The sequence below is a fragment of the Orcinus orca genome, chromosome 8 (assembly GCF_937001465.1).
Source record: "Orcinus orca chromosome 8, mOrcOrc1.1, whole genome shotgun sequence".
NCBI lineage: Eukaryota > Metazoa > Chordata > Mammalia > Artiodactyla > Delphinidae > Orcinus > Orcinus orca.
The window spans coordinates 54403926-54430143 of record NC_064566.1 but is presented as its reverse complement, the minus strand read 5'-3'; the positions used below and the strand labels follow the sequence as shown (position 1 = coordinate 54430143).

General features: G+C 53.3%; 1 protein-coding gene across 1 annotated transcript in view; it reads right to left on the bottom strand.

The window, feature by feature from the left end:
* Positions 1-24904, bottom strand: part of MYO7A (myosin VIIA) — a 101178-nt gene extending 76274 nt beyond the window's left edge. Inside the window, exons 1-3 of the mRNA XM_012536694.3 lie at positions 24842-24904; positions 10415-10528; positions 6310-6462 (exon numbers count right to left, since the gene is read on the bottom strand). Coding sequence (XP_012392148.1) covers positions 6310-6462; positions 10415-10528; positions 24842-24859 — 285 coding nt within the window. The 5' untranslated portion in view covers positions 24860-24904. The remainder of the gene's footprint in view (positions 1-6309; positions 6463-10414; positions 10529-24841) is intronic.
* Positions 24905-26218: the final 1314 nt, after the last annotated feature.

The following is a 26218-nucleotide window of genomic DNA, read 5'->3' as shown; positions in this document are numbered from 1 at the left end:
CACAGGGAGGCCCTCAAGGGTTACTTCTCCTTCCCTCCCCACCTCTCCCCACTCCAACTCAAAAAGGTCAGGCCCAGCTTATAAATGGTGACGGATCTATTGACATCTGGGCCCAGAGGGGTTGAAGAAAGACGTGACTGTGCAGGGGAGGCGACAGCCCTGCCCATCCCCTCCCACCCAGGGCCCAGTGCACCATACCAGAGCCCCAGTCACACCCTAGCAGCCTCGGCCCAAGGAGGCCGTGCAGGGAAGGCGCTGCTGCCAGCACCGCATGCCAGGGCAACTGCCCACCCCGGGGGCAGGTGTGGCCATGCAAAGCTGCCCTGGGCTGAGCGCCCCAGACCCAGGCTTCTCTCCTGCCAGACATTGTCCTTTTGGGCCCCAGTGGACTCTCCTCTCCCCCTGGCTCTTCCTACCAGCTAGACTCTGGTAACCAGGTAGGAGAGACAGCCACAAGGAACATCCCTTTGGCAGATCACTTTGCTTCTCTAAGCTTCAGTTTGCTCATCTGTAAAAGGGAGATGGTTAACACCCACCTCCCAGGGCTGTCATAGAGACCAAAGGGCACAACCTTTGACAGGTGTCTGGTATAGAGTCAGCTGTCCACAAATGCTCCCTTCCTTTCTTCTGAATACTTCCCTAACAAAGCGATGCTCAACGACCTGGCCTCGGGCCAGCTAGGCTCCGTGCTGTCATTCAAGAACCCTTCCCTGAGGCACGTGGGGAGGCTGACAGCCACACGCTGGGTGGCAGGGAGGGAGAGCCTGGGGCCCTGGCAGCTTGCACCGAACACGAACACACGGATTCCTTGAGATTGGGGCGGTGGGGGGGGGGGGGGACGGGGGAGTGGAGGGCTCATCAGTGGGGATCAAGCACAGAGGCATAAAAGGACAGGACACTTGGGAGGATTGCTGGGAAAAGGTCACCCTGGCAGCTGGGGCGAATGAAGAGCAGCTACAGACGCAGGAGGCAGAGACACTATTTCAGACCCAATGAACCGATCGACGGGGGGAGTCAGAGCCAGACCGAGGTGGCCCTGAGGACAGACCAAGCACAGGGCAAAGGGAATGCTGAGATGCCACAAGCAGCCTTCCAGGGGCTGGGCCTGGACCCTCTTCTCCCCCTCACAGCTCCCATGGCCCAGAGGGCCCTCCTGAGCGCTAGACCCCTCAGCCTCCTCCCCCACTTGATGTCCACCAGCCTGTCCAGAAGGGAGCTCATTCTCCCCTCAACCCTGCTCCTCCTCTGCCTCCCGGCTCGGCCAACAGCACCACCACCATCCTTCACAGCTGACCTTCACCGCCGACCTTCACCGCCGACCTTCACCACGGACCCTCACCAGGGCGGACCTTCACCAGGGCGGGACCCGGGAGGCCTCCCTCTCCTTCATAACAATGCACTTCACTCCGTGGGCACGGCCACCTCCCCGGCCAGGCGCCTCCCCTCTGGGCTCCCAGCTTCCACACTGGCCCCTACAATCTGTCCTTCACTGGGAACCAGAGTCAGCTCTGAAAATCTGACTGTGTCATCCTCCTCCTGAAAACCCTCAGGAGATTCCCCATGGCCTCAGGACAAAGTCAGTATCCTTCCCCTGCCCACAGACCTCCGAGCCCTGGCCCTCAGTTATCTGCATCCCACAGCCAGAGGCTCCCTCCATATTAAACCTTCTGTTAAAAGCACCAAACTCCATCCCCTGCCCCCTCACCCAGCTAACGCCTGCTCATCCTTCAGGTCCAAACGGAGATGAGTGCTCCCCCCGCAGGAAGCCAGGCGCCCTCCTGTGTGACCCATCACAGCCTCCATGGTCCCCTTCACTTGGCCCCCGACTCCTCCATAATTCTGGTTCAAGGCCTCTGCCCCCCAGCCTCACTCGTCTCTCTACCTGGAGCCCAATACTGTGCATGGTGCGTAAGACACGCTCAGCAAATGTTTGGCAAGTGAACGAATGAGTCACTAAATTAATGGATGGAGAAGAAATTCACTGCTGTCCACAGGAAACAGCAAGAAAAGGAGCTGAGGGGACAGGCCTGTCAGCAACACTGCGGAGGGCCTGCCTACGCTGACAGGAAGGATGGCCCGGGCTGGGGCTAGTGGAAAAAGCACACAGGTGTGAGGAGAAATGCTATCATTTGTGTAGAAAAAATTTTAATTATATATATATATATAATTTAATATCATATATATCATATATATATAGTCTTTCTCTTAGAGGATAGATAAGAAGTGAGTAGCAGCGGTCATCTCTGTGGCAGAAGGAATATTTTCCAATCTGTAGCACATGTACCCATTTCAAACTAAATAATAAAAACGAAGCCTTTTCCTTCAGCGAGAGGACCTGGCCCAGCAGAACAAGGACACACCACCTGCCAGGAAGATCCCTGTCGGGCGCAGGACTTGCAGCTTCCAGGCCATCTCTCTCTGTATTGTCAGAAGGCCCCTGTGAGATGTAGTCATGACGCCCCTTCTCAGATGGGAGAACTGAGCCTCTGAGAAGGGGTGGGGCTTGCCAAGGTTGCACAGCAGATAAGCAGGGAGTGGGATGAAGGAGGGACCCTGGCACCAGAACCCCAGCTCTCGCCTCCCCACCTGGGCTCCCCCAAATCCCAGGAATTCACCTGTGAGACTGCGGAGCTGGCAGTGGGGGAGGTAAGAGAAGTGAGGGGCTTGGCCACTGCTGACAATGAGACCCAGGCCCATCCTGCCTTTCTCTGGGCCTTAGCACCCGTCCGTGCCCTGAGGTTCTAGGCACTGCTCCCTGAGGCCCTCTGGCTCTGTCTCTCCAAGGGTTCATGGTCAGCAGAGAGTTAATGTCCAACTACCCAGCACAGGCCTCTTCTCCAGTAATAAAGCCTGCCCTGTGGGCCCATGGGCTGGAGTAGGGAAGAGATAAGGATTATTCCCAAGACAAGGACATAGCACACAGGTCCCTAGGGGCCCCCAAGTCCCCAGGTGGAGATCAAGGAGCCTCTCCTGGGCCAGAGACACACGCCAGGAGATATGGTAGGAATCCACCTCCTCCAGGAAGCCTCCGGGCCTGCTAGCCCTGGGGCCTCTCCCTTAGCAGACCATGGAGACCAAGACATACATCTTAGACACATTCACCTTCCCAGTGTCACAGAGGCACCCAGCCCATTGTGCCAAAGGGATGGCTGAGACCAGAAATGGGTAGGGACTCCCTAAAGGCAACCTGTCAAGACCTGGATCCAGGCCCCCCAGCCCCCAGACCAGGGCTCCAGCCCATGTTTAGCATCAGCCCTGCCACCTGTTGCCCGCAAGACCCAGGGACAACCCCTGGCCTCTGGGACCACCCAGTGAGAGGTTGCTAGGTGTCCTCTGAAGGCTCTGCTCCATGTAGGGTGCCTCGGGCTGACTTACGGCCCTGGGGTGCTGTCCCTCACGCACCTGGGGCCAGGCCAGCTGGAGCAGGCAAGCCCTGGGCAGACAGTCAGGGACAGAGCGTCCTCCGGGCCAAAGGCTGTGAGTGGCCGTGGTAATCTGAGGAAATCCTGGGCGCGTGGGGGTGTGCCCAGGGTAACCCAAGCCATGAAGTGACCAGGGGTTGCCATGGTTAGGGACAGGTACGGTTTCTGGGCAGGACAATGGCCTGGCTGCTTCTTCAAAGCCCTGCTCTAATCCTACTTCACGCACCCAGTCACAGAATCATAGAGTCAGAGCGTCATTTGAGCTGACTCTTGAGCCCTACAGTTGTGGAGCACGGCTCCCCAGACCAACAGACACCCAGCATCTCAGGCCCACAGACTATCCAAGCTGGGCACCTTCCAGGCGCCACGACTTGACTTCCAGCCATGAGTCTCTGAAGGAGAAAGACAGCTCAGACACCTCATGTGGGCTCCACCCCCATGCCCTCCCCCCCTCACCCAAAAATCAGTCAGAAAGGCTACTAGTGAAACTTCTAATGAGGCAAACGGTGCAGATCCCAGCGTTCTCTGGAGAATCCACAAAACTCTAGAATTCTTTTCTTTGATCCCACAGTCAACCTAGGTAAGGCCTAATGTTCAGGCTGATTTCTCTGCCGGCTGCCAGTCTACCCTCAAAACTTCACAGACAAGATTCACTGATCTCGGACTGTCTGAAGTTTTTTCCTCCTCTCTCCCTTTTGAATCCTGCGTTTGCCTTTGTTCTTTGATTCAGTCTACCAACCGACCCCCTCACTTGCAAAGAACCAGTTTGCCGGCAAAATCACTAAACAACGTGCAAAATAACCAACTACATGCCTCTGAATTATTCTTAGACATTGTCCGCGGGGTCCCTGGTGGAAACAACTCCCACCTCACTCAGCTCCCCCCTGTGAAGCTCACCCCCAAAAGGAGATTGTGTCAGGACGTCAGCTCTGCAGTGGCCTCCCTGGGCAGGCAAGTAGGTAGGCTCCCACTCACCTCCAGACCCAAGTGTCAGACTCCACCCAGGCCTGGGTGGATGGCCATGGAGAGCCCCTGGACCATCCTGTGTCCACCTGCTGTCCAGAGAGAGGAGGGAGGAGGGAACCGCCAAGAACTGGGGTGCAGACACCAGTGGGTCCCATGGGATATCTCTGGCCTGGGCTCAAGTCCTAGCTCCCCCCCGCCATTGTCTAGGTGACACTGCTCACATCTGGAGGTGCCATTGTGCCCTGCCCCCTGGGTGAGGAAAGGAGTGAGAGGGGCTTTGTCGGTACTAAGGGTCTCCCTGAGAAAGCTGCTTGCTGTGCCAATGCAATCAACGTACGTCAAGGGCCCAAGCACAGCCTCTTCTTGGGAGCTCAAAGCTACAGAAGGACCCAGAGTGGGGAGGCTGGCAGGGGGCCTCCCGAGCAGCTGAGGCACCACAATTCCAGGACTTCTGAGGGCCCGAGAGTTCCTTGTTGTGCTTCCTCAGGTTCCCTCAGACTCTCCCAGCTCTGTCTCCCTGGCTCCCCTTCACAGTCCTGACAAATCACTCACTCGGCACGGTCCTGCCTCAGGCCTTCTGTTCGTGAAGTGTCCCTTCCTGAACGCCATCTCCACCAGCGGCCAGGAGGTGACCTGGGAGCGAGACCTCACTCCTACAGACTCTGCGGAACCAGCTCCGCACCCCTCTCAGGCACTTATCACCCCACACCTCCCCTGAGCGTGCCCGGCCTGGGGACCTGGCTCAGGGGGCTCCCTCCTGCTCTCTCCTTGTTGTACACCCACAGCTTCCTTCACCCCTGAGCTGCTTGGGCACACAGCTCTGGGCCTGGCTAAGCCTTATAGAGCCTGAGTTTCCCTGTCTGTAAAATGGGACTAGGTCAGCAGTTCTCAGAGTGTGGTCCAAAGACCCCTGAGGGTCCCAGAGACCCTTTCAGGAAGTCCATAAAGTCTTGTCTTCTCCACCTCCATATCTGTGAGGCCAGATTTTCTTCATACACTTCAGTCAACACAATGTCACATCAGTCTGGATGTGAAGCAGATACAGGAATCGGGTTGTCTTCTATTGAGTCAGATACTAAAAATATTTGAAAAAAATGTAAAACAATGCCCCTCTTCTTACTAATTGTTTTATGTTGGCAAATATAGTTATTTTTCATAAAAATACATTATCCTGTAATGGATTTTTTGTGGTTACTTTTAAATGTCTCAGTTAAATTTCTAATATGTTAAATATCAATAGATACAACCCACATAAACAAAAGCTCTTTGAGGTCTGCAATAATTTTTAAGAACACAAAGCATTCCTGAGGCCAGAAAGTGTGAGAATCTCTAGACTAAATGATCTTGATGGGCCCTTCTTGTTCTCATGGTCTCTCAGCTCACCTCTTGGGATCAACTCACCCCTGGCTGAGTGAGATGCTCTTTATTTGTCCTCTTGAGTTTCAAGGTGGGGAAGTGTGGGGGGGTGTGTATGACTGGTTCTAATTTCAAGGGTTTGGGGGATCAAGGAGCATGTCCAGCCTCCATCCCCTTCAAGAGGACACAGACTTCCAACCCATCCCCTCTTGACTTTGAGGACCCGTGGCAGGTCCTGACCCCACAGCAAACCCAGGGAGAGCAGCAGATCCCCCATCTCTGGGCAAAGCACTGAGCCTGTCACCGTCCCCTCCCTGGTCTGGCCTCCCGGCGGTTTCAGCCCTACGGAGGCACATGAACCTCTGGAAAAAAACCTCCCCATTCTCCAATCACAGACCACACAAGCCACAGCCCCAAAGAGAGGATGAGCCACAGACCCGAGCGGCTGTGGGCATGGGCTGAGTCCCTGGTCCCCAGTGGCCAGCTGCAGAGGCTGGGCAGGGCTGGCTGCAAGTCAGAGGGACTGAGAGTGGGCGGGGCTGCTGGCAGGCGGGGCGGCACTCACGTAGATGAGATGGTCTCGGTATCTAATGAGCAGGTTGCGCAGGATGCCAGCTTCGTTGAGGTCCCCCAAGCGGATCATGTCCTCCACGCCGTGGACCGACGTGGGGTGCATGGGCTTGATGTGCCTGGCATTCTGCGGGGAGATCCAGTGTTCCTGTGGGGAGGCACAGTGGCTAACGTAAGCTAGTTGCGTCCTCCTGGCTGCACTTTGCTAGAGAAGAGTCCCGGGAGGGACGGGAACCCCGGGTACCTGCGACCCCATAAGGGCCTCTCCTGCGGCCAAACACTATCATTTCTAACATCTATGAGGATGTTAGCGCCCACCCCTACCCTTCATGGACCACTCTTCCTCCTCTTAGGGGATTCTCTCTGCAGACCTAAGAGGTGGGCATGGCAGGGATTTTGGCCTACCTCATGGTTGTCATAAAGGGGATTAGTCTCTCCAGCCACCTTACAGGATGGAGTGGAAAGTGTAATCACTGGAGTTAGACAGACTTGGCTTCAAATCCAAACTCCGATAAACAAAGGCACAAGAATTATTCAGATAGTGCAGTATTTCCTGCTGCCACGGGGGGCAGATGGTTGCACATCTGGGCCATAGCCTTTGTTCTTTCAACAAGTTTGTGAAGCCGTGGTTTCCTCTGACCTCCCCCAGGTGGTCTCCAGCACCCTCTACTCACAGCCCCAGCTTCTCAGAGAAGTGAGAATCTCTCCTGTGCTCTGCACTGTGGCTACAACCTGAGTCAAACCTCCAAAGCCCTCTGGGGCCCCCTCCTTGTTCCCAAATGCCGGAACCCTGGGAGCCTCAGGACCAGGCAGAAAGCTGACTGGTTCCCCAGGCTGGGGTCGGTGCCTCCTCTGGGCTCCCACATACCCTAGGTCTCCCATTGCAAGGCAATGGTCACTGCCACTGTCGGAGCGCAGTTCTGGCCCTGACCCCTCAATTTTCCCCAAGGCTGGTTCCATGTCTGCTATACGCCTGGTTCACAGTGCCTCATATAGGGGCCAGGCACAAATGATGTGGCAGGGGATCCCCGATGAGACAGATGGCCGGCTGGGGACTACTAGGAACCAGTCTGAATTAAAAGCAGAGTCCTAGTCATGGAGAGACCCCAGAAGTCCCCTATTCCAGCCCCCTCACATCACATGAGAAAATAGGATCAGAGGACCACGGCCCTCAGAGAGGTGAGGGGCAGGCCAGCGATTGCTCATGACTCCAGTTTCCCTGGCATTTCACGGCATCTCCTGGGCCAGGGCATTACATTCCAGGTCAGGCCCTCAGACAGCCCTGACATGAATGCGCCTGGTGGTGAGATCAAAGAACCTGCCGACTTTCCAATCCCGTGTGGAACATTCCTCTCTCCCACCCTATTTCTTGATAAAACCTGATCCAATTGGAAAATTCCCTTTCCCTGACTCGGTCCTAAGCCCTGGAGTGGGCCAGAGGGGAGAGGACGCTGGGCAGGCTGTCTGCCTTCCCCGCTCGACCCCAGCCTCTGGTCCCATAATTCTTCCCCAAGACACTTCCGCACAGAGTTAAGAGGTGGCTCAGCCACTGCAAGACCTGTAGCCCTGTGCACATCGCTTTGCTTTCCTGAACCTCTACAACCTCATCTGTGAAATGGGAATGAGATTAACAATCCCTTTTTCTTGGAGATGTTGGGAGGGTTAATTGATACAGTAATGGCCAACCTCTGTTTCACTCCTGCCAGGTCTAAAAAGCACTGGTGCCTGATAATTGCTCAACCAGTGCTGGGTATTATCACTTTAATGTTTTCCAGTTTTTGTTGCAAAAGAGATGTATGTTCTCATTTGTTTCTCTTATCATCTCATCATGGAATTACCAGTCCCGTTTTACAGTGAGGAGTCACATTGGAGAGGTAAAGTGGCGTGCTCAGTTAGATGGCAGAGCTGAGCCTTTCCCCACCCCTTTCCTGCATGGAAGGTCGCCCAGCTGAGGTCAGCAGCGCTCAGGTCAACGTCCACAGACACCTACAGCACAGACCAAAGTGTAACCAGGGCAGAAACTGAGGCCTGGCCCTGAAGGCATACCAGCGAGAGACAGAGAGGGAACATGGCCAATTCTAGGGCCTGGGGGCACATTTGGGAAAGAGCTGGCCTGGCACTGAACTCAGAGAGGCAAGGACCACATGCTCTGTAGAGGAAGGGAAGGAGGGGTACATCTGCCAATGAGAACAGCTTGGACAAAAGCAGAGCCTTAGGACTCCAGTGAGGACGGAACCATGACCTTTCATTCATTCAGCAAGTCTTTACAGAGGACCTTCTCTGGGAGACCTTTTGTTGTGCTCTGGGGAACCAGATGTGATTCACCCGGTCCCTGCCCTCAAGCTGAGGGAGTCTGTGGGCAGACAGAGGGGTCAAAGATGATGGCCTGGAGGTGGGGTAGGGGGAGGGAGTGGGAGTAGGAAAGGCTGGTGAAAGGGGAGGCCAGAAGCCGCTAGGGGTCCAATGCCACTGAAGCAAACCCAGCCCCCTAACCTGCTCCCAGCCAGCCAGCCACAACCCTCCCCCTTCTGCAGCCCCCGTTCTCAGGGGGCAAGTGGGAGGGGACCTCTGGGATCCGGTGACACAGTTATGGGACACCATCTGACATGCAACATGACCCAGATGAAACTCAAGCCTGCAGGCAGAGTCCCTGGGCCCCACCCGGGGGGTCCAGGCTAGCCTGTGGGCCTGTGTGTGCTGCCAGCCAAATCCGTGTCCCCCTTCTGAGGCTGCAACCTCACAGGGGCTTCCTAGAAGGCCCTGGAACTGGAGCCTCTGGAATGACGTTGCAGGCACTCCATTTCTAAAAGCTCAGGGGACGAAAGTGTGGTTAACAGAACCTGAGCTCTAAGCTGCCACTGAGATGCTGGGAGAGGAAACACCTACACAGAACCCAGAGGTCCCGGGTCCTGACCCCAGCACCATCATTCACTAGCTGGGTGACTCGTCCTGAGGGTCCCTCTCTGGACTCCAGTTTCCCCTTGGGGTAACAGTTGCTGTCCTCCCTGCCTTTCACAGACACTGTGAGGACCTAAAGATAGAACTTCGGTCAAAGGGCTTTGCAAACCCCAAGGCGGGTATCCCCGGGGGCTGCAGGGATAGCAGTGATGTCCCTGCCTCCTCCACGTTCAGTACCAGGCCTCCAGCGTCCTGAGCCCTCCCCTGGCGCTCAACAGCGCCTTCTTCTCCAAGTCACTGCACCCTCTTCCACCCCCATCAAACTAAGAGGCTAAGATGGGGACTGTCTCTGTGCCCCCAGCGCCGGCCATAGCATCAGGCATAACCCAGATTACGGTGAAACCTAATCTCTCTGGTCCTCCACGTCCCCACTAAGCTGTACATGTGCCCCTGCCGCATACACACATGCCATGCACACGCACACATGTCCAGAGTTCCCAGGCTTCCCCTCTGGGCCCTCATCAGGGTCGCCTTCTCTAAGGCAGGACCCTGACTTAAGACCTTTTCTTCCCTCCCCAAGGCCCCACTCTCACTGTCTATTAAACTTACACTTCCTGTGGCCCTTTTCTTCAGGGCCACAAGAGATAAAGCATTCAACTGTTAGACTAATTCCAGGGCAGCGTCGGGGTGGACAGTGAATTCGTGTGATGCCATAACCCCGAGAGCGGGCGTTTTCAGACCCCCTCACCCTCTTCTGAGGCATTCACGTGTGATCTCACATATGAATCAATAACCCTGTGAGGGTTCAGGAGGGAAAGAGATTTGGCCAAGCTTGCATAGCTAGCAAGTGGGCAGGATGGGATTTGAATCCGGTCTGTCTGACCCGAAAGCACCCCTGTACCTGAGGAGCTCCCAGTCCGGTGCCACTTCCTGCCCCACTGTACACACCGGTATGCCCACGCAGACACACATTTTTAATACCAGGCAGAATGGACTGAAGTGCTGGTGGAACTAGAACAGGTAGCCTGGGGCAGAAGGGGAGGCTCCCTCCCATGGGGGTGATGGAGAAAGCTCCATGGGGGAAGGGGGCTCTGAGAGGCAGAAGCGGGGCACAGGCACTGCCTCCATCCCCCTGAGGCAGGTCACCTGTCAGCCTGGGTCCCCCCCAAGGCCTGGGGGCGGGGTGGCCACGGGCTACTCACATTTCCTTCATCGTCCACCACCTGGATCTGCCCAGAGTCACAGAGCTTCACCACTGCCCCGATGGGCACATCAAACTCCTGCCCGGATCTCAGGTCCATCCAGACATAGTCCCCCTGCGGGTGAGAGAGGCCCAGGCCAGGTGAGCAGGGAGGGGGATCGGGTACTCCTTCCAAGCAGTCCTGTGCCCACCCCTCCACCACCAGAGGCTCTTGTGCCAACCACAGAAGAGGGAAGAGAAGGGAACTGGCACTGTGGAAGCCATGGTGCCAGGGCCTGGGCTGGGCACGATGTAGTGTCATCAATCCCTCCTCTGGGGCAGCTGTTACTGTCCCCAGTTTATAATGAGTAAGCAGAGGCTCAGAGAGGGGAAGAGCCAACACCACACAGCTGGGCAGCTTCAAGCCCAGGCCTGTCCAAAGCCCTGACCTCTCCCCAAGACGCTACAGCCCACACATGTACAGCAGACTCATTGCAGTTTAGGCAGAAACACTTCCCCTCTGTCCTAAAGGAGGCGTACCCCCAGGACATTCAAACAGCCTCTGTCACCTCCTTGGTCAACAGTCACAGTTATGACTTCCCTGCAGTGATGCTGCTCTGTGCCAGGCCCCATGATATATGTGGGCATCGCTCTCAGCCACACTGTCTCCTGGCTTGTGGGGACATCCCGATCTGGGGCCAGGGGACCATTATATTTGTGTCCCCTGCAGCGTTCAGCAAAGGGCCTGGCTCCCACTACACGCTCAGTAAGGGTTCACAGAAGCCAAATCTACAACCCAGAGTCAGAAAATGGACTTAGAACAACCACTTTCAGCACTGATGCGTTCAACATGCATGTACTGAGCACATACTGGGTACACGGCACTGATGGATCTAAATGCTGGGGATCGAGCAGTGAGCATGGAGTCCACATTCTAGTTGCGAGGAGACAGAAAACAAACAACTGAGCGAGTACACGGTCACTTGGGATGGCGATAGTGCTGTGATGGAAGCGAGCACACCAACGCTGGAGAAAGACAGAGCCGGCCAACCGGAGACTCATTCGCCGGAGAAGCCACTCTATGAAGGAAACCTCTGAGCTGAGACCTGAAGAGCGAAAAGCAGTCAGGCTAGGAAAGAGCAAGGGTAGAAATCTGGGCAGCAGAAATGATAAGTGCAAAGGCCCTGAGGCAGGAAGGAACCGCAAAGAGGTGGTTGTTGCAGGACCTGATGAGAGAGAGAGATGGGCAAGATTCAGGACTCATAGACTCTCATTGGCCTGGAGGTAAAAGTTTGAATTTTATTCTAATCTTTTTTTTTTTTTTTTTTTTTTTTTTGCTGTATGCGGGCCTCTCACTGTTGTGGCCTCTCCCGTTGCAGGGCACAGGCTCCGGACGCGCAGGCTCAGCGGCCATGGCTCACAGGCCCAGCCACTCCGCGGCATGTGGGATCCTCCCGGACCGGGGCACGAACCCATGTCCCCTGCATTGGCAGGCGGACTCTCAACCACTGCGCCACCAGGGAAGCCCTTATTCTAATCTTAATAAGATTATTTTTGGGGGGTGGTTCCCAAGTTCCCCAGAAGGGTAAGAGAACCTAGACATCCTAATAAAAATATAACTTCCTATTAACGGCAGTTAAAAACATAACAGCTGCTAAAACTGATTCACAATGAAATAAGCCCATGGGGATGGCCCAGGGGAAACAGCTCTGGGCTATGAGACTGGGATCCAGGACCCACTTGGCCTCCAGTAAATCGCTGACCTCTTTGAGCTTCAGTTTCCACATGCCTCAGTGAGGCGTGGGCTTGGTGAGTCCCAAGGCCAACTCTTCACTGTTTCAGCCTCCTCCTGTTCCCATCAGAACCAACTACTTTTCAGCCACAGCCGCCATTATGGGCCTTCACTTCATGGGAGGTTAGCACATGTTAGAAACAGACTAGCTTCAAACCCAAGCTGCCTCCCAGAGAAAGTGAGAAAAATTGGAGAGCATCTGGGATGGGAGGAGAACTCATGCGTTTGCTGAGCATCTACTGTGTGCCCAGGCTGCATGACTGCTTCCCATTTAATCCTCACGACTGCTTTAGTCCCAAGTCCAAGCTGTGCTTCCAGCCACACTCCTCGCCCTCTCTAAGCGCCAGCCCAGGACCACCTGACACAGTCCTGCTCAGGCTGTTCTGTTCCAACTGCCCCCAATCTCACCCCACCTTTCCACTGAGTGGACACCCAAAGCAAATAGCAACTCTTCCCTGGCCCCTCCTCACTGCTGCACCTTCCACCTCCTCCCCAATTCCTAAAGAGTTAGTTCATTCATTCAGTACATATCTGTGGAGAGTCCGCTGTGGGCCAGTTGCACTCCAGACCCTGGGGCCAGAGCAGTGAACAGAGGGAAAAGCAGAGGGCCTAGTAAGGGCCGGCCCAGGTTGGAGCTAGATGAGGGGGCGCTTGGAGGATATGGGCAGCACCAGGGCCCTGGGAGCCATGGACAGACGTTGGACTTTCTTTCAAGTAGGACAAGTAGCCACTGGGAGGTTTTAAAGCAGGAGAGAATGGCATGATAGATTTACATTTTCAAAACTTCCCCCTGGCTGCTATGTAAAGAACACAGGCTCTCCTCCAGTCTTCGGGGCCCCTGGGCTTGCCCCTTAACAGCCAGCACCACTCTGGGTCATCACCATGGGTGTCCACTCCCCGCTAGCCTGCAGCCCCGTGAGGGCAGGGCTGGTCTGAGTCTTCCATTGGTGACTCCCCAGAACCAAACATAGAGAAACAGTTCTTCTCTCAGTGAGACAGAGAATCAGAATGTGAAACAGCGTGTATGTGAGCATGTGTGTGAGTAGGTAAGAGGGAGCATGTGACAGAGTTCGTGTGTGAGAGAGAGAAAGAGAGAGACTACCTGATTCCCAGAGGCCAGCGGTGGCGGGCAGTGGCACCAGGACATTGCTCTATGCAAACTCAATACCCCTGCAACAGGCCAGGTAGTGACTTACGTGCTTCCCTGTAATTAACTGTCTCACCGAACCTTATGACAGCGCTTAGGCAGGGCACTCTCTCTCTACTTCATCTCCTCAAAGAGGTCAAGAAACATGCACAAGGTCACACGGGTGTTTTGTGGTAGAGCTGGGAATGAAGCCCACGCCTGGCAAACTCCAAATTCAGTGCTCTCTCCCTACATCCCCTGGGCCCCACCCTGAACCCAGCTCTGCAGGCAGAACAGGAAGCACTGATAGGGTCCCTGGCTGGAGATGGTTTGTGGACCCAAAAGGCAAACTGGAAGCTCCAGCTAAGGGCAGCAAAGCAAACAGAAATGTCTAGAACCCTCCTAGCCAAGGACTGTCACCAGGAGGGTGGCGACTTAACTTTCTCTTCTCTTGGTCTGAACTCGAGGAAAGAGGCTAAAATGGCAGCTAAGAGGCTTCAGGGAGGAATCTGGGGCCTGAGAACCTCTGAGGGGGACAGTTCCCATGGTCCCATGGAAAGTACTTGGGGCATCAGAATGCAGCTGGGTTGTAAGGGTCCCCATTTTACAGGTGAGGAAACTGAGGCCGAAAGCGAGAAAGGGATTTGGCCATAGTCACTCATCAAATCAGTGACTGATGAGACTGTGAGCATCTGCAGGGCAGAGCCTGAACCCAAAACGGGGTAGGTCAGGAATCGCTGGATGCGTGAAGGAAGGAGCAGAGGAAGGAAGATGTAAAAGAACATGACACTTTTTTGAGGGGCAGGAGAGGGGAGGAGAGGAAAGGGGCACTGGGCTCAGGTCTAACCCCACCAGCCCCTCCCCACAGCCGATTCCAGGCAGCCCATGACTGTATCTGGCCCCATTCTTACCACTCCACTGTGAGGGGTGCCCCACTAGGGACCTCACCCGGAATCAAAAGTTCCATTTGTGTAGACACCTGCCTCTGTGTGGCTGTGTAACCTGGGGCAAGTTCCAGCTTCTCTGCTGTCAGTTGAGTGGTTCCCAGCCCCAGAGCGGTGAGTTCCTAGATGGCTTTGCCTAAATGTTCTCAAGGGTACACCACAACCCTAGTGGGGGTTCCTCCAGGGAAGCTGGCCCACATCCACAATGAACACAAGGTAAAGAGTTCTGGGTTCAGGTCCCAGTTCTGCCACTAACGCTGTGTGACTCTGGGTAAGTCTTTCAGTCTCTCTGAGCCTTAGAGTTCAACAACCTTAACAGGAAAGGAGTCAGTGCTTGTGAAGATGAGAGACCCATGCAAAGGGAAGTTGTGTTTGATGTCCACCCACCTTCCCTCCTAGGCATGAGCCCAGGATCAGATCAATATCAACTCCCGGCAGGGCCTTAGCCTTACATGCCTCTTTCCTCCTCTGGGGCAGGGCCCGAGGTTCAGTCCCCGTTTGTGCAAGGAAAAGGAGTCTGTCTCAGGACACTCCCCCCACCCTCACTTATCCTCATAGCCACTCCGGGACATTGGTTACATTAGCCCCATTTTCACAGGTGAGAAAGATGGGCCAGCTGACTTGCCAGGGGCGCCAGTGAGCAAGCGTCTGGTTGCTAATCTTCGGTGGAGGAGGGGACCCGCGGGCCATGCTTTCCTTCTACCAGCCGGTCAGCCAGTCCACAAACGTCTCCCCGAGCCCCCTCCGTGCACCTGGGGTCACCCCCTGCTCTGGACCCGGGCAAGGGCAGGGAAGCCCCTTCCCAGCGCTGGCCCATCCACCTCCCGTTTTCCAGCTGCACAAGCTCCCCGCCCAGGCAGGGGCAGCTGGGGGCCAAGTTCCCGCCGGGCGTCTAGGGCCGCGCGGCACCAGAGGGCTCAGGTGTGCGTGCACCCTGGGGCTTTGCGACCCTGCGGCCCGCCTGGCTCCAGACAGACGGGGAAACCGAGGCCCAGGACCGGGTCCGCGGGGCGCGTCCTCCCCCTCCCGACCCGGGCCTCACCGGCAGGACCGCGTATGTCTTCAACGCCTGGTTCAGGCTACGCAACAGCGCCCACTTGCCCGGCTGCTTGGCGCGCGCCTCGGCAGGGTCGCCGGGGTCAGCGGCGTCCTCGGGGCTGGCGGGGTCTGCGGGATGGGCAGGGGGCTCCATGGCGCGGAGGGCCTAGCGGCGGCTACGGTGGCAACACGTCTCGAGCTCCCTAATTCACCTAATCCCGTGCGCGCCGCCCGCCGGGGAACCCTAAACCCGGCCATCTGCCGCGGGCCCATGGCAACGGCGGCTTAGGTGACGCCCGCTGGCGGGAACGAGGAGGGGGCGCCCGCGCCGCCCCAGCCCCCTCCCATCCTGGCGCGACCCCAGCACCCAACATCGTCGGGGATTCCGGGCCCGCCTCACCAGGACCTCTGCGAACGGCACCCAGGAAACGAGATGCGGGGCCTCGGCAAAAACGAGGCACCTGGAACCTCACCTTGACCGCAGTTTTGGAGAAAATCAGTATGTTTTCTGCGGAAAGAAACGTGGGGATGTTATGGAGTGGAACACAATAAACTTCGTAAATTTTTTAAGACTAAAGGGAAGGTGCGTCAAAGATCTTTCTGGCCCACTGGCTGCCTCTGGGGAATGAGGGCAGATAAAAGCCTTGAGGTTGGGAGGGGACTTTATGAGGAAACCCCTGGAAGAGTCTCTGGTCCTCACCCAGCCTCTGAGGCCAGCCAGCTGGTGATCTCCAGGTCAAAGAGGAGGCACTGAGGCCTAAAGGAGTGGCGTCCCCTCGTTCCCCAGGACAGCAAGTCACCCCTAATGGCTCAGAGCTCACCCCACATTGGGCGCCAAGCTGGGCTCCTGTGTCCTGGCAGCCACACAGGACTGGGTGCCAGCCTGGGTCCATGCTGGGCTGCAAGCCACAGTGGCCACTGTCCCATCCAGAAGGCGTGGAATGCCCAGGCCTTATGACTCTCCTCCTACACCTGCCTCCTCCTCTCTCCCTACTTATCCTTATCCTCTCCCCTCTTTTCTCCTATTCTCTCTTCAAGGTCTCATTTCTGGCCCTCAGCGTTGCCTGAAATCCTGGAAGACCCAACTTTCTGTTCTAGAGGAGCAAACCACAGCGGGGAGTAGAGGGAATGACAAGGAAGGAGACAGTGATGCCTCACACAGAACTCGGAGCTGCCCCTCTGGACCTGGGCTTCCTTCTACACGCCCCCCCCCCCTTTTCCAGCCTCGAGGACCGAGCGCTCTGCCACCCAGCACACAGATGACTGTCAGCAATGATTCCCACCCATTTCCTGTGCCCTCTCAGGGGCCCTGCTCTCAGAAGGGCTCCTTTCCAGAGTTAAGCCCAGAACAAGCACACCTACCCCTGCCCACCCTCCTAGGAGAGTCCGTGGGGACAGGAACCAGACCCTCAGACCCAGGGAGGTGCTAGAGTTGGGCTTCGAGGCATCCTTCCATCTGTCTATTTAAAAAACCTTCACAGGGACTCCCCTGGTGGTCCAGTAGTTAAGACTCCGCCTTCCAATGCAGGGGACATGGGTTCGATCCCTGGTCAGATCCCACGAACTAAGATCCCACGTGCTGCAGGGCAACTAAGCCAGCATGCCGCAACTACTGAGCCCAAGAGCCACAACTAGAGAGCCCGTATGCCACAACTACAGAGCCCATGTGCTCTGGAGCCTGCACGCCACAACTAGAGAGAAGCCCACGCACCGCAACGAGAGATCCTGCATCTTGCAAATAAGACCCAACACAGCCAAAAATAAATAAATATTTTTAAAATTAAAAAAAACCAAAAACCTTCACAGGCTCAGGCTAAAGCTTAGGGGACACCGTCCTCAGAGCTTCCAGCCTGGGGGTGGATAAACCCAGACACAGAAAAGGATGGTACCACCAGATAAGGGACAGATTAACCCTGGAGAGACAGGATAGAATGGCTCCTATGAGATTGGACTCTGGAACCAACACCAGTTCAATGATGACAAGGCCATTCATATGCTGTGTGACCTTGGGCAAGTTCCTCAACCCCCATGTGCTTTTGTTTTCTCATTTGTCGGATAACAGGATAACAGTACCTCATTAGGTGCTTGTGAGGGTTAAACAGGTCGTGGGTAACTCACTCAGATCGGTGCCTGTTAGAGCAAATGCTGTGTGAGTGTTAGTTATTATTAACTGAGCAAGTCATGTTGTTGTGGTGTTGTGATTATTTAGGCAGATACGAGGGAGAAGGGTGTTCCAGAAAAGAAAACAGCAAAGCACAGAGAAGCAGAGGTAAGGAGGAAGAGATGGTGAAACAAGTCTGGTGGATGGAGAGAGGCCCCATGAGAGAGACCTAGTAAAGTACTGAGAGACTGGCCCTCCCTGACCCAGACCCACTACTCAACACCCTGCACCCAGGCCACCCCTGAGATGAAGCCTAGGAGTAGGTCCCTTCCCTGCAGGTGGCTGCACACCAGGTCTGGGAGGCAGGTCTAATGCCCCTGGGACCCACTCTGGCATCACACCAGACTCTCTCCCAGAGCCAGGGCTCACTGCTCCCCCAGCCTTGTCTCCTGCTGCCTGGCCACACAGGACAGGGCCTCCTACCTTTGCTTATGCTGAGTCCTCTGCTAGGAATGCTCCACCTCCACCATACTCTTCCCTGCCCCCACTTAGCCACCAAGGCTCCACTTAGCTATGTGCCCCCTGGTCCCCACACCTCACTACTTTCTTTTCTCCTCCCTTCATGCCTCACACCCATAGTGCTGCTGTCACCTCCACCATACCACCATCTGGTCCAATTCTGGCCACCCATATTACATATGGGGAGACTGGGGTTCAGAAGGGGCAAAAGGACCTATCCAAGTATACATAGCAAGCTGGAACAGAAAAGCTTTCAGGAAATAACTGTGCCAGTTGTCATCAGCAAGTGATATCAGCAAAGAGTAGAGAAGTCTGCCAAGAACTCTACAGAAACACCAAAAAGCATAGCAAAAATTGTCAGAGTCAACTTTACTGGAACTCTAGAAAATATGCAAAGGTTTACAGTAACCATTTGAACATTTAAGGAAGAGGAAGATGACTGAAACCCCACAGGAGAGCTTTGTGGTACTTTAACCTACCCATCCTCCCTCACCCCCCACCTTGAGGATGGCAGCCTGTATCCCTGGTGTGGGTTTTTGGGGTCAGAGGGAGCAGAACAGACCTTTTTATCAAAGAATTTTGATGGTTTTAACCTGTCTGGGGGACCCCTGAAGGAATAATGCTAAAGGTTTGTCTTTATTCCCTAACTAGGGACCCCAGGGTAGAGAAGTAGCTATGGAGGGCATTGGTCAAAAACATCCAAAGGCAAATGAACTACTACCTGGGGAAAAAAATAATCAGTTGGAGCAAACAATAGACACTCCAAAAAGCCTGGAAGAAAGGCAGGGGAATGAGATGCACCAGGGAAAAAGGGCTTTGTAAAAGCTTCGGCATATACTGGGGAATCTAGAAGACCACGTACACACCCAGGGTTGGACAAATGTTCAGAAAAAGTATGAGAAACCCTAAGCTCTCACCTCTGACTGACCTCAAGCTCCATGCAGACAGGGAGTGAAGGCTAAGTCAGAGTTGTAAACGTCCTGACTGAGCATTGAAGTCATGCGCCAACATACACACAGCCCAACTGCAAAGTCTGAGATTGTTTTTATTTGTTTTGTTGTTTTTTCCAGGGGTTTAAGAGACTTCAGTGACCACACACAACAAAGAATCTAGTCTTCACACACAAACACACACACAAAATAGTTTAGAAAAGTCACTCAACAAAATTACAATTCACAATAAGCAGTAACAACAAACCCTGGGGAGGGGGAGAATCTGACTTCTGGAGTTATCACATTATAGTAAGCAAAATGTCCAGTTTTCAACAACAATAACACACACACAAAAAACTATGAGACGTACAAAGAAACAAGAAAACATGGCCCACTCATAGGAAAAAAAGAAATTAATAGAATCTTTCCCTGAGGAAGCCGAGACACTGGACTTAATAGACAAAAACTTTAATCAACTGTTTTAAATATGCTCAGAGAACTGGAGAAAACCAGAACAACATCTCATCAAGTACAGGCTATCAATAAGGAGACAGAAATTATAAAAAGGGACCAATTAGAAATTCTGGAGTTGAAAAGTAGAATAACTGATATGAAAAATTCACTAGAGGGGTCAACAGCAGATTTGAAAGGGCAGAAAGAAGAATCAGCAAACCAAAGATAGCTTAACTGAAATATCCAGGCTAGGGAGCAGAAAGAAAAAAGGATTAAGAAAAATGAGCTGAGACTAAGAAACCTACAGGACACCATCCAATGGACCAATATATGCACAATGGGAATCCCAGAGGGAGAGGAGAGAGAGAGGCAGAAAAATATTCGAAGAAATAATGACCCCAAATTCCCCAAACTTGATGAAAGATATGAATCTACACATCTAAAATGCTCAATAAATTCCAGGTAGAATAAACTCAAAAAGATCCTCACTGAGACACATTATAATCAAACTATCAAAAGACAGACAAAAAGAGAATCTTAAAAACAGTGAGAGAGAAGTGACTCATCATATACGAAGGATCTTCAATATGATTAATTGCTGATTTCTCATCAGAAACCATGGAGACCAGAAGGCAGTAGGATAATATATTTAAAATGCAGAAAGGAAAAAAACACATTTCCAACAAGAATTCTGTATGTGGCAAGAATATTCTTCAACAGTGAAAGAGAAACTAAGACATTCCCAGATAAACAAAAACTGAGGGAGTTGGTAGCTAATAGACCTGCTCTACAAGAAATGCCAAAAATATTCCTTCAGGCTAAAATTAAATGGCACCAGACAGTAACTCAATGCCATACAAAGAAATAAAGAACCCAGTAAGGTAACTACAAAGGTAAATATAAGAGCCAGCCTTATTGTTATTTTTGGTTTGTCACTTCTTTTTTTTCCTATGTGATTTAAAAGACAAATGCATAAAATAGCAATTATAAATCTATGTTAATGGGCACACAGTGTATAAAGATGTAATTTCTGACAATAATACTGTAAAGAGAGAGTGATGGAACTGTATAGGAGCAGTGTTTTCATGTACTATTGAAGCTAAGTTGGTGTTAACCCTCACTAGATTGTTATAAATATAAGGTGTTAATTGTAAACCCCAGAGTAACTACTAGGGGGGGAAAAAATATATATATATATATATAGAGAGAGAGAGAGAGAGAGAGAGAGAAATGAATGAGAAGGGAACCAAAACAGTAGAGTGGGGGAAAAAAATCAAACACAAAAGAAGGCATCATAGAGTAGAATCTAAAAAAAAAAAAGATACAAATGCACTTAAATATAAAACAGAAATAGACCCACAGAGATAGAAAACAAACTAACTACGGTAACCAAAGGGGAAAGTGGAGGAGGGATAAGTTAGGAGTTTAGGATTAACAGATACCCACTACTATTTATAAAATAGATAACCAACAAGTACCTACTGTATAACCCAGGGAACTATACTCAATATTTTGTAGTAACCTATAAGGGAAAAGAATCTGAAAAAAAAAAAAAATATATATATATATATGTATATAACTGAATCACTTTGCTGTACACCTGAAACTAACACAACATTGTAAATCAACTATACTTCAATTAAAAAAAGACGTCATTGTAGCGGAATTGACAGGGGAAAGATATGACATATAAAAAAAACAGCAAAATGGAAGAAGTAAGTCTTTAAATGGAAACGAATTTAACTCTCCAATTAAAAGGTAGAGGTCGGCAGAAAAGGTTTAAAAAAAATAACACATGATCCAACTATATGCTATCTACAAGAGACTCACTTTAGATCCAAAGACACAAATAGGTTGAAAGTGAAAGGATAGAAAAATATACTCCTTGAAAACAGTAACCAAAAAAGAGCTGAGGTGGCTGTACTAATATCAAACAAAATTGACTTTAAATCAGGAATTGTTACAACAGACAAAGAAGAACATTATATTTTAATAAAAGACTTAACCCAACTGTTATCAACAGTCCACAGATTTATCTTCAAACTTCACTCTGATCCAGGAATCTGGGCAAAGTACATCTAGTCCCTACACTGGCCTCACCACAGAGCCAGAAATCACATCTTACCGAAGAACAGCAGACTTCCCTGAGGTCCTAAAGAAGTGGGTCACATGTACCACAGATCTCTGGGTTCTCACAAGCACCAGCTAGCCTTGCAACGTGGGGCAAGTCCCTCCTCCTGAGACCACAGCCCCCCATCTGTATGTGAGGGGCTACCACGACAGCCTCAGAGCCTTCCCTGACATCACCACCCCACCCTGCCGTACCGCAGGCGGGGCAGAAGCCTCCCCCATCCCCAGGCTCCCTCCCACCCTACTCCACCCCCAGGACTCCTGCTATCACAGGAGTGCTCATGGGCACCCTTGCTCATGGGCACCCTTGCTGTGTTTTGGAGCTGCCTCCCCCTTTGGTCTGGAAACTCCTCCAGGACAGGGAGCAGTCAATTTATCTCTGTATCCTTTGTGCCCTGCCCGGTACAGAGAAGGGGCTGAGTGCCACTTTGCTGGGTGGGTGAGTGAGTACTTGGCTGAAGGAGGTGGCTTCTGGCACACTAGGAACCTCCAGACACTCCCACCTACTCCCAAAGCCATCAACATGATGGGTCTGCCCAGCCTACCACAGGGTGCCTGGGAAAGAGCTCACGCTCTGCGAATGCCACCCAGCAGGGGAAGTCTGACCTCCTCCCCTGAGCCCTGTGCCTGCTCCTTGTGCCACAGCCCTGTGCCCTACACAGCAGCCTCTTCCCAAGGTCTCTTCTCCCTGCATGCTGCCCCCCGCACCAGCATGGCTCCCTATCCTGTCTGGACCTGCCCCAGCTCATGTCTAAATTACCCTATCTGGGACATATATACGTTGCCAAATGTAAAATAGATAGCTAGTGGGAAGCAGCCGCATAGCACAGGGAGATCAGCTCAGTGCTTTGTGACCACCTAGAGGGGTGGGACAGGGAGGGTGGGAGGGAGATGCAAGAGGGAGGAGATATGGGGGTATATGTATAGCTGATTCACTTTGTTACACAGCAGAAGCTAACACACCATCGTAAAGCAATTATACTCCGATAAAGAAGTTAAAAAAATAAATAAAAGCATAGCTGAAATTTAAAAAAATTAAAAATAAACTACCCTATCTGGGCTCCAGTTTCTTCACCAGCAATATCGGCACAAAGATCCCTCCCCTACAGCCTTACGGCAATAAAATGAGATCATGTATAGAGAGTACCCGGCACATAGTAGGACCAATGTGGATGCTACTTTTGAAGAATTAGAACCCTCAACAAATGAATAACATTTTTTCATAATGAAGAGATTTGGATTCTGAGCACAACTTATGAAAGTGTTCTCTGTGCCTGGTACTCTGGGGGGCTCAGAAAGGCTGGCATGATGGATGAATGGAGGGAATGAGGGAGGGATGGGTGAGTATCTGTCACTGATATGTCCCACACTGGGCCACTCTACACACGGGGCAAGAAACATCATATTCTCTGAGGTCTCCTCAAATAATTTATCCCAAATAAATATTTATGCCAAGTAAAGTAAAAGAGAGAAAAGAATGGGAAATTCTCATACACAGGAACACTACTGATATGATTTTAGTAGTGGTCGCCGCGGCCGTTAAACTCTTTTGAGCTGTGTCCAGCATTGGGTTGAGCGTTGTACATGTGTTACGATATTTTGTTCTCCAACATCCCTTTGAGGTAGGTATCATGCTCGCCCCAGCCCCTCGGACAAAATGAGGGTGAAATCACAATCGTTCATTCGTTCGGCACAGAGCTCCATCTCTGCGGGTGCTGGCGCTGGAGCTGAGGAGGCCGTGGGGAGCAGGATGAAGGCTGTCCCCCATTTCTGGGCTCACCAGGACGCCCCAGGAAGGCAGGGGAAGAAGGTGGCATGCGGTCAGACTCTAGTGCGCGCAGAGGAGGGAAGGGTCCCAAAGGGAGTCGTGGCCACAGCGAGGACTTAGAAGTCAGTCAGAAGAGGGACCAAGTGCTCGGGCAGACCGACCGTCTTTCAGAACAGGGAAGGCGTGGCGGGAGGAGGCGGACCTGGTAGGCAGGTGAAAGGCAAGTGCTCTGACTGAACCCCTCGTGGCATTTCACCTTCACAGCAACCATCCTGGGAAAGGAGGGTTTTTATCCTCGTTTTACAGATGAGGAAACTGAGGCTCAGGAAGGCTGAAGGACGTGCGTGCCCCAGGTCCGCACACTTATCAACAGCAAAGCCCAAGATGAGCCCAGGGCTGCGGGCTCTGCCTGTGGAGCTGCGTGGCTGGCTGGCTCCCCAGAGCTGGGACTTCATTCAGGACCAAAGAAGTAACAGAAATGTGCTTTCTGTGTGAGGGGTGGGCAGAGCCAGGTCCACCGGCAGATACCTGCTCCCAGCAGAGGCTGCCAGACGAGATGGGCCAGCGTTCAGGGGGGCTGGTTGGAGGAGGGTGGACAGCAAGTCAGAGGCCTCCCGAGGGAAAGCGGCTGTGGGAGCTATGAGTGGCCCAGGCCCTCCCTCTAGGGTCTGCAAATGTCCCCATCCACCCAGCCCCGCCTGCAGCCCAGGCCCTGGCACCCAGCAAACACTCAGTGACAGTGACTTTTCCTTCTGTTTTTGGTCTTGGCCATCTCTGATGGGCCTTTGAAGAGACTCTCAGGCCGAGGGGCTCTAGGGGGTGACTCTCCCAGCCCCAGGACAGAAGACTGTCTATCCTGATCCTGCCCTGACGCCTGCCTTCTCACATACACACATATACATAACTCACACTCAAACACGCAGCTGCAGGGCACGGCTGCCCATTGGTCCCACATGGTCCTGGAGGACATGAAGCCACTGGCCAAGCCTCCACTGCACACACCCCTACCAGCCCAAGGGCCTGGTGCCAGGCCGACCTGGCTCAGGGCCCACATTCCTGAATCTGGAGACCAGGAGCTCATTAGAGCTTCAGGCTGATCACGGGGAAGGGCTGAGGGTCAGGGGCCACTGTGGCCCTGGGAAGGAAGGGGGGCTGGAGGACTCAGCCGGGGGCAGCACCTCTGCTTCTTCCCCATATTACCCTCGGAGCCTGTAGCTCTGGCTACGTCATCCCCCCTTCACTTCTCCCCAGTCAGGCTCAAGGCCCTTCCCGGTCTGGCTTCAATAGACTTGCCAACTTTGTCTTCCCTTTCTCCAAGGGCTTCTCTACATCTGGGCCTTTGCACATGCTGTTCCACTGCCTGGACTACCTGGGGATTCAGAGATGTGTATAAATAAGTAATTTCTGACCAGTGGGGTGAGTGCAATGAGAAAGGGAGGCCCCAACAGACACATCACAGGGAGAATGGGCCCTGAGAGTCAGGGAAAGTTTCATACCTGGGTTTTGAAGCATAGATAGGAGTTTTCTAGAAGAAAGGATTAGGGAGGGGATTCTACAGCTAAGAACATGGATAAGAGAATATGGGATAGGGAAGGATGAGCCACCCAACAGGGTTATTCCTGATAGAAAGACGAAGGAGCCCTCACCTGCTGAAGAATCACCATTGTCCTTGGTCAAATGCTCCTACCGCCCGCCTGGCCAGCCACAGTTCTGCAGGGAGAGAGACCATGTCAAACCTCTGAGCCAGCCAGCCCTGGAAGCACTGAGCCTGGCTGGGTCACCTGGGCTCTTCCCAAAGCCCCAGCCCCTCCTCCCTGAGGAACCCTCCCTGGCTTCTCTCCCTCTGGCCACAGCCCAGCCTGCGTGACCTGAGCCTCTGCCACCATCACCAGTTCCACTGCCCAGAGCAGCTGAGCTCCCTTTTTACTACTGTTATTCAGAGATTCCCAAAGGGCTCCTAAGAAGTAGAAAGTCCAGCCCCCTCCCCTGGACATATGGGCAAAGAGGCCAGAGAGGGACCAAGACTTGCCAAAGGTCACACAGCAGCACAGGACAAATTCAGGATTAGGACTTGGTCTCTGGCCACCCAGCTCAGAGCTGCCCCAGGAGTACAGGTGACAGGGACAGCCTGGCCCAAGAGGAGGGTCAGGCTGTACATGACCTGCTCATGACACGACGTGCCTAAAACCCTTCCAGAGCACCCCCGGCCTTCAGGATGGGGGCTCTAATCCTGCCCCCATCTTGCGTTTAAGGCCCAGCACTATGCGTCTCAGTCTTGCCTCTCTCTGCTTTCTTCCTTCCCCACCCCTGCCCTTGGGCCGTTCTCAGCACTCACTCTTCCTGAAATATGCTGGCCCTTTTTATACCTCTTAGACTTTGTATACACTGGACCCTCTGCCTGGAATTCTGACTAATAAATTCCCACCTATGCTTCACGGCTCAGTTTAGATGGTACCTCCTCCAGGAAGCCTTCCCTGACTGTCCCCAGGCTGCCAAGAGCCCCAATATTTCCCTCTATCCAGCCCTGACTATATGCGTTTGTTGTCTGGTCAGGGTCTGTCCCCACCTCTGCTCCCAAAGTGAGGGAGTTGATACAGGGTAGGGTGTGGGGCTCAGCCATCACCTCACACAGCACAGGGACAGCTCAGGAAGGACTCGTGGGACTGAGTGGGGTGATCAAAAGCAGCCCCAGCCCATTGGCCCCGGCATGAGGCCCCTCTGGCCCCCTACCTGCCTCCCAGGATGAGCATCAATTTTTCACAAGGTGCATTCAGAGGCGCTGGGGCATTTGATCCTCTGCCCATGACACTACCTGACACCCGAGCCCTGACCCCTGCCCTGGGGCTCCGGGATACAGCAGGCACACCATCCTTCTGGAGACCTGCACCTGGCCTGGGTGTCTGGCTGAGAAGGGAATTCAACAAAGGCCAGCAGGCAGCTGCCATGGGGAGCTACGTCTGTGAAGAGGATGCCCAGCTGCGGTGCTGGCATCCTGCACCAGTGTGAGCCCCGAGAGCCAGGGG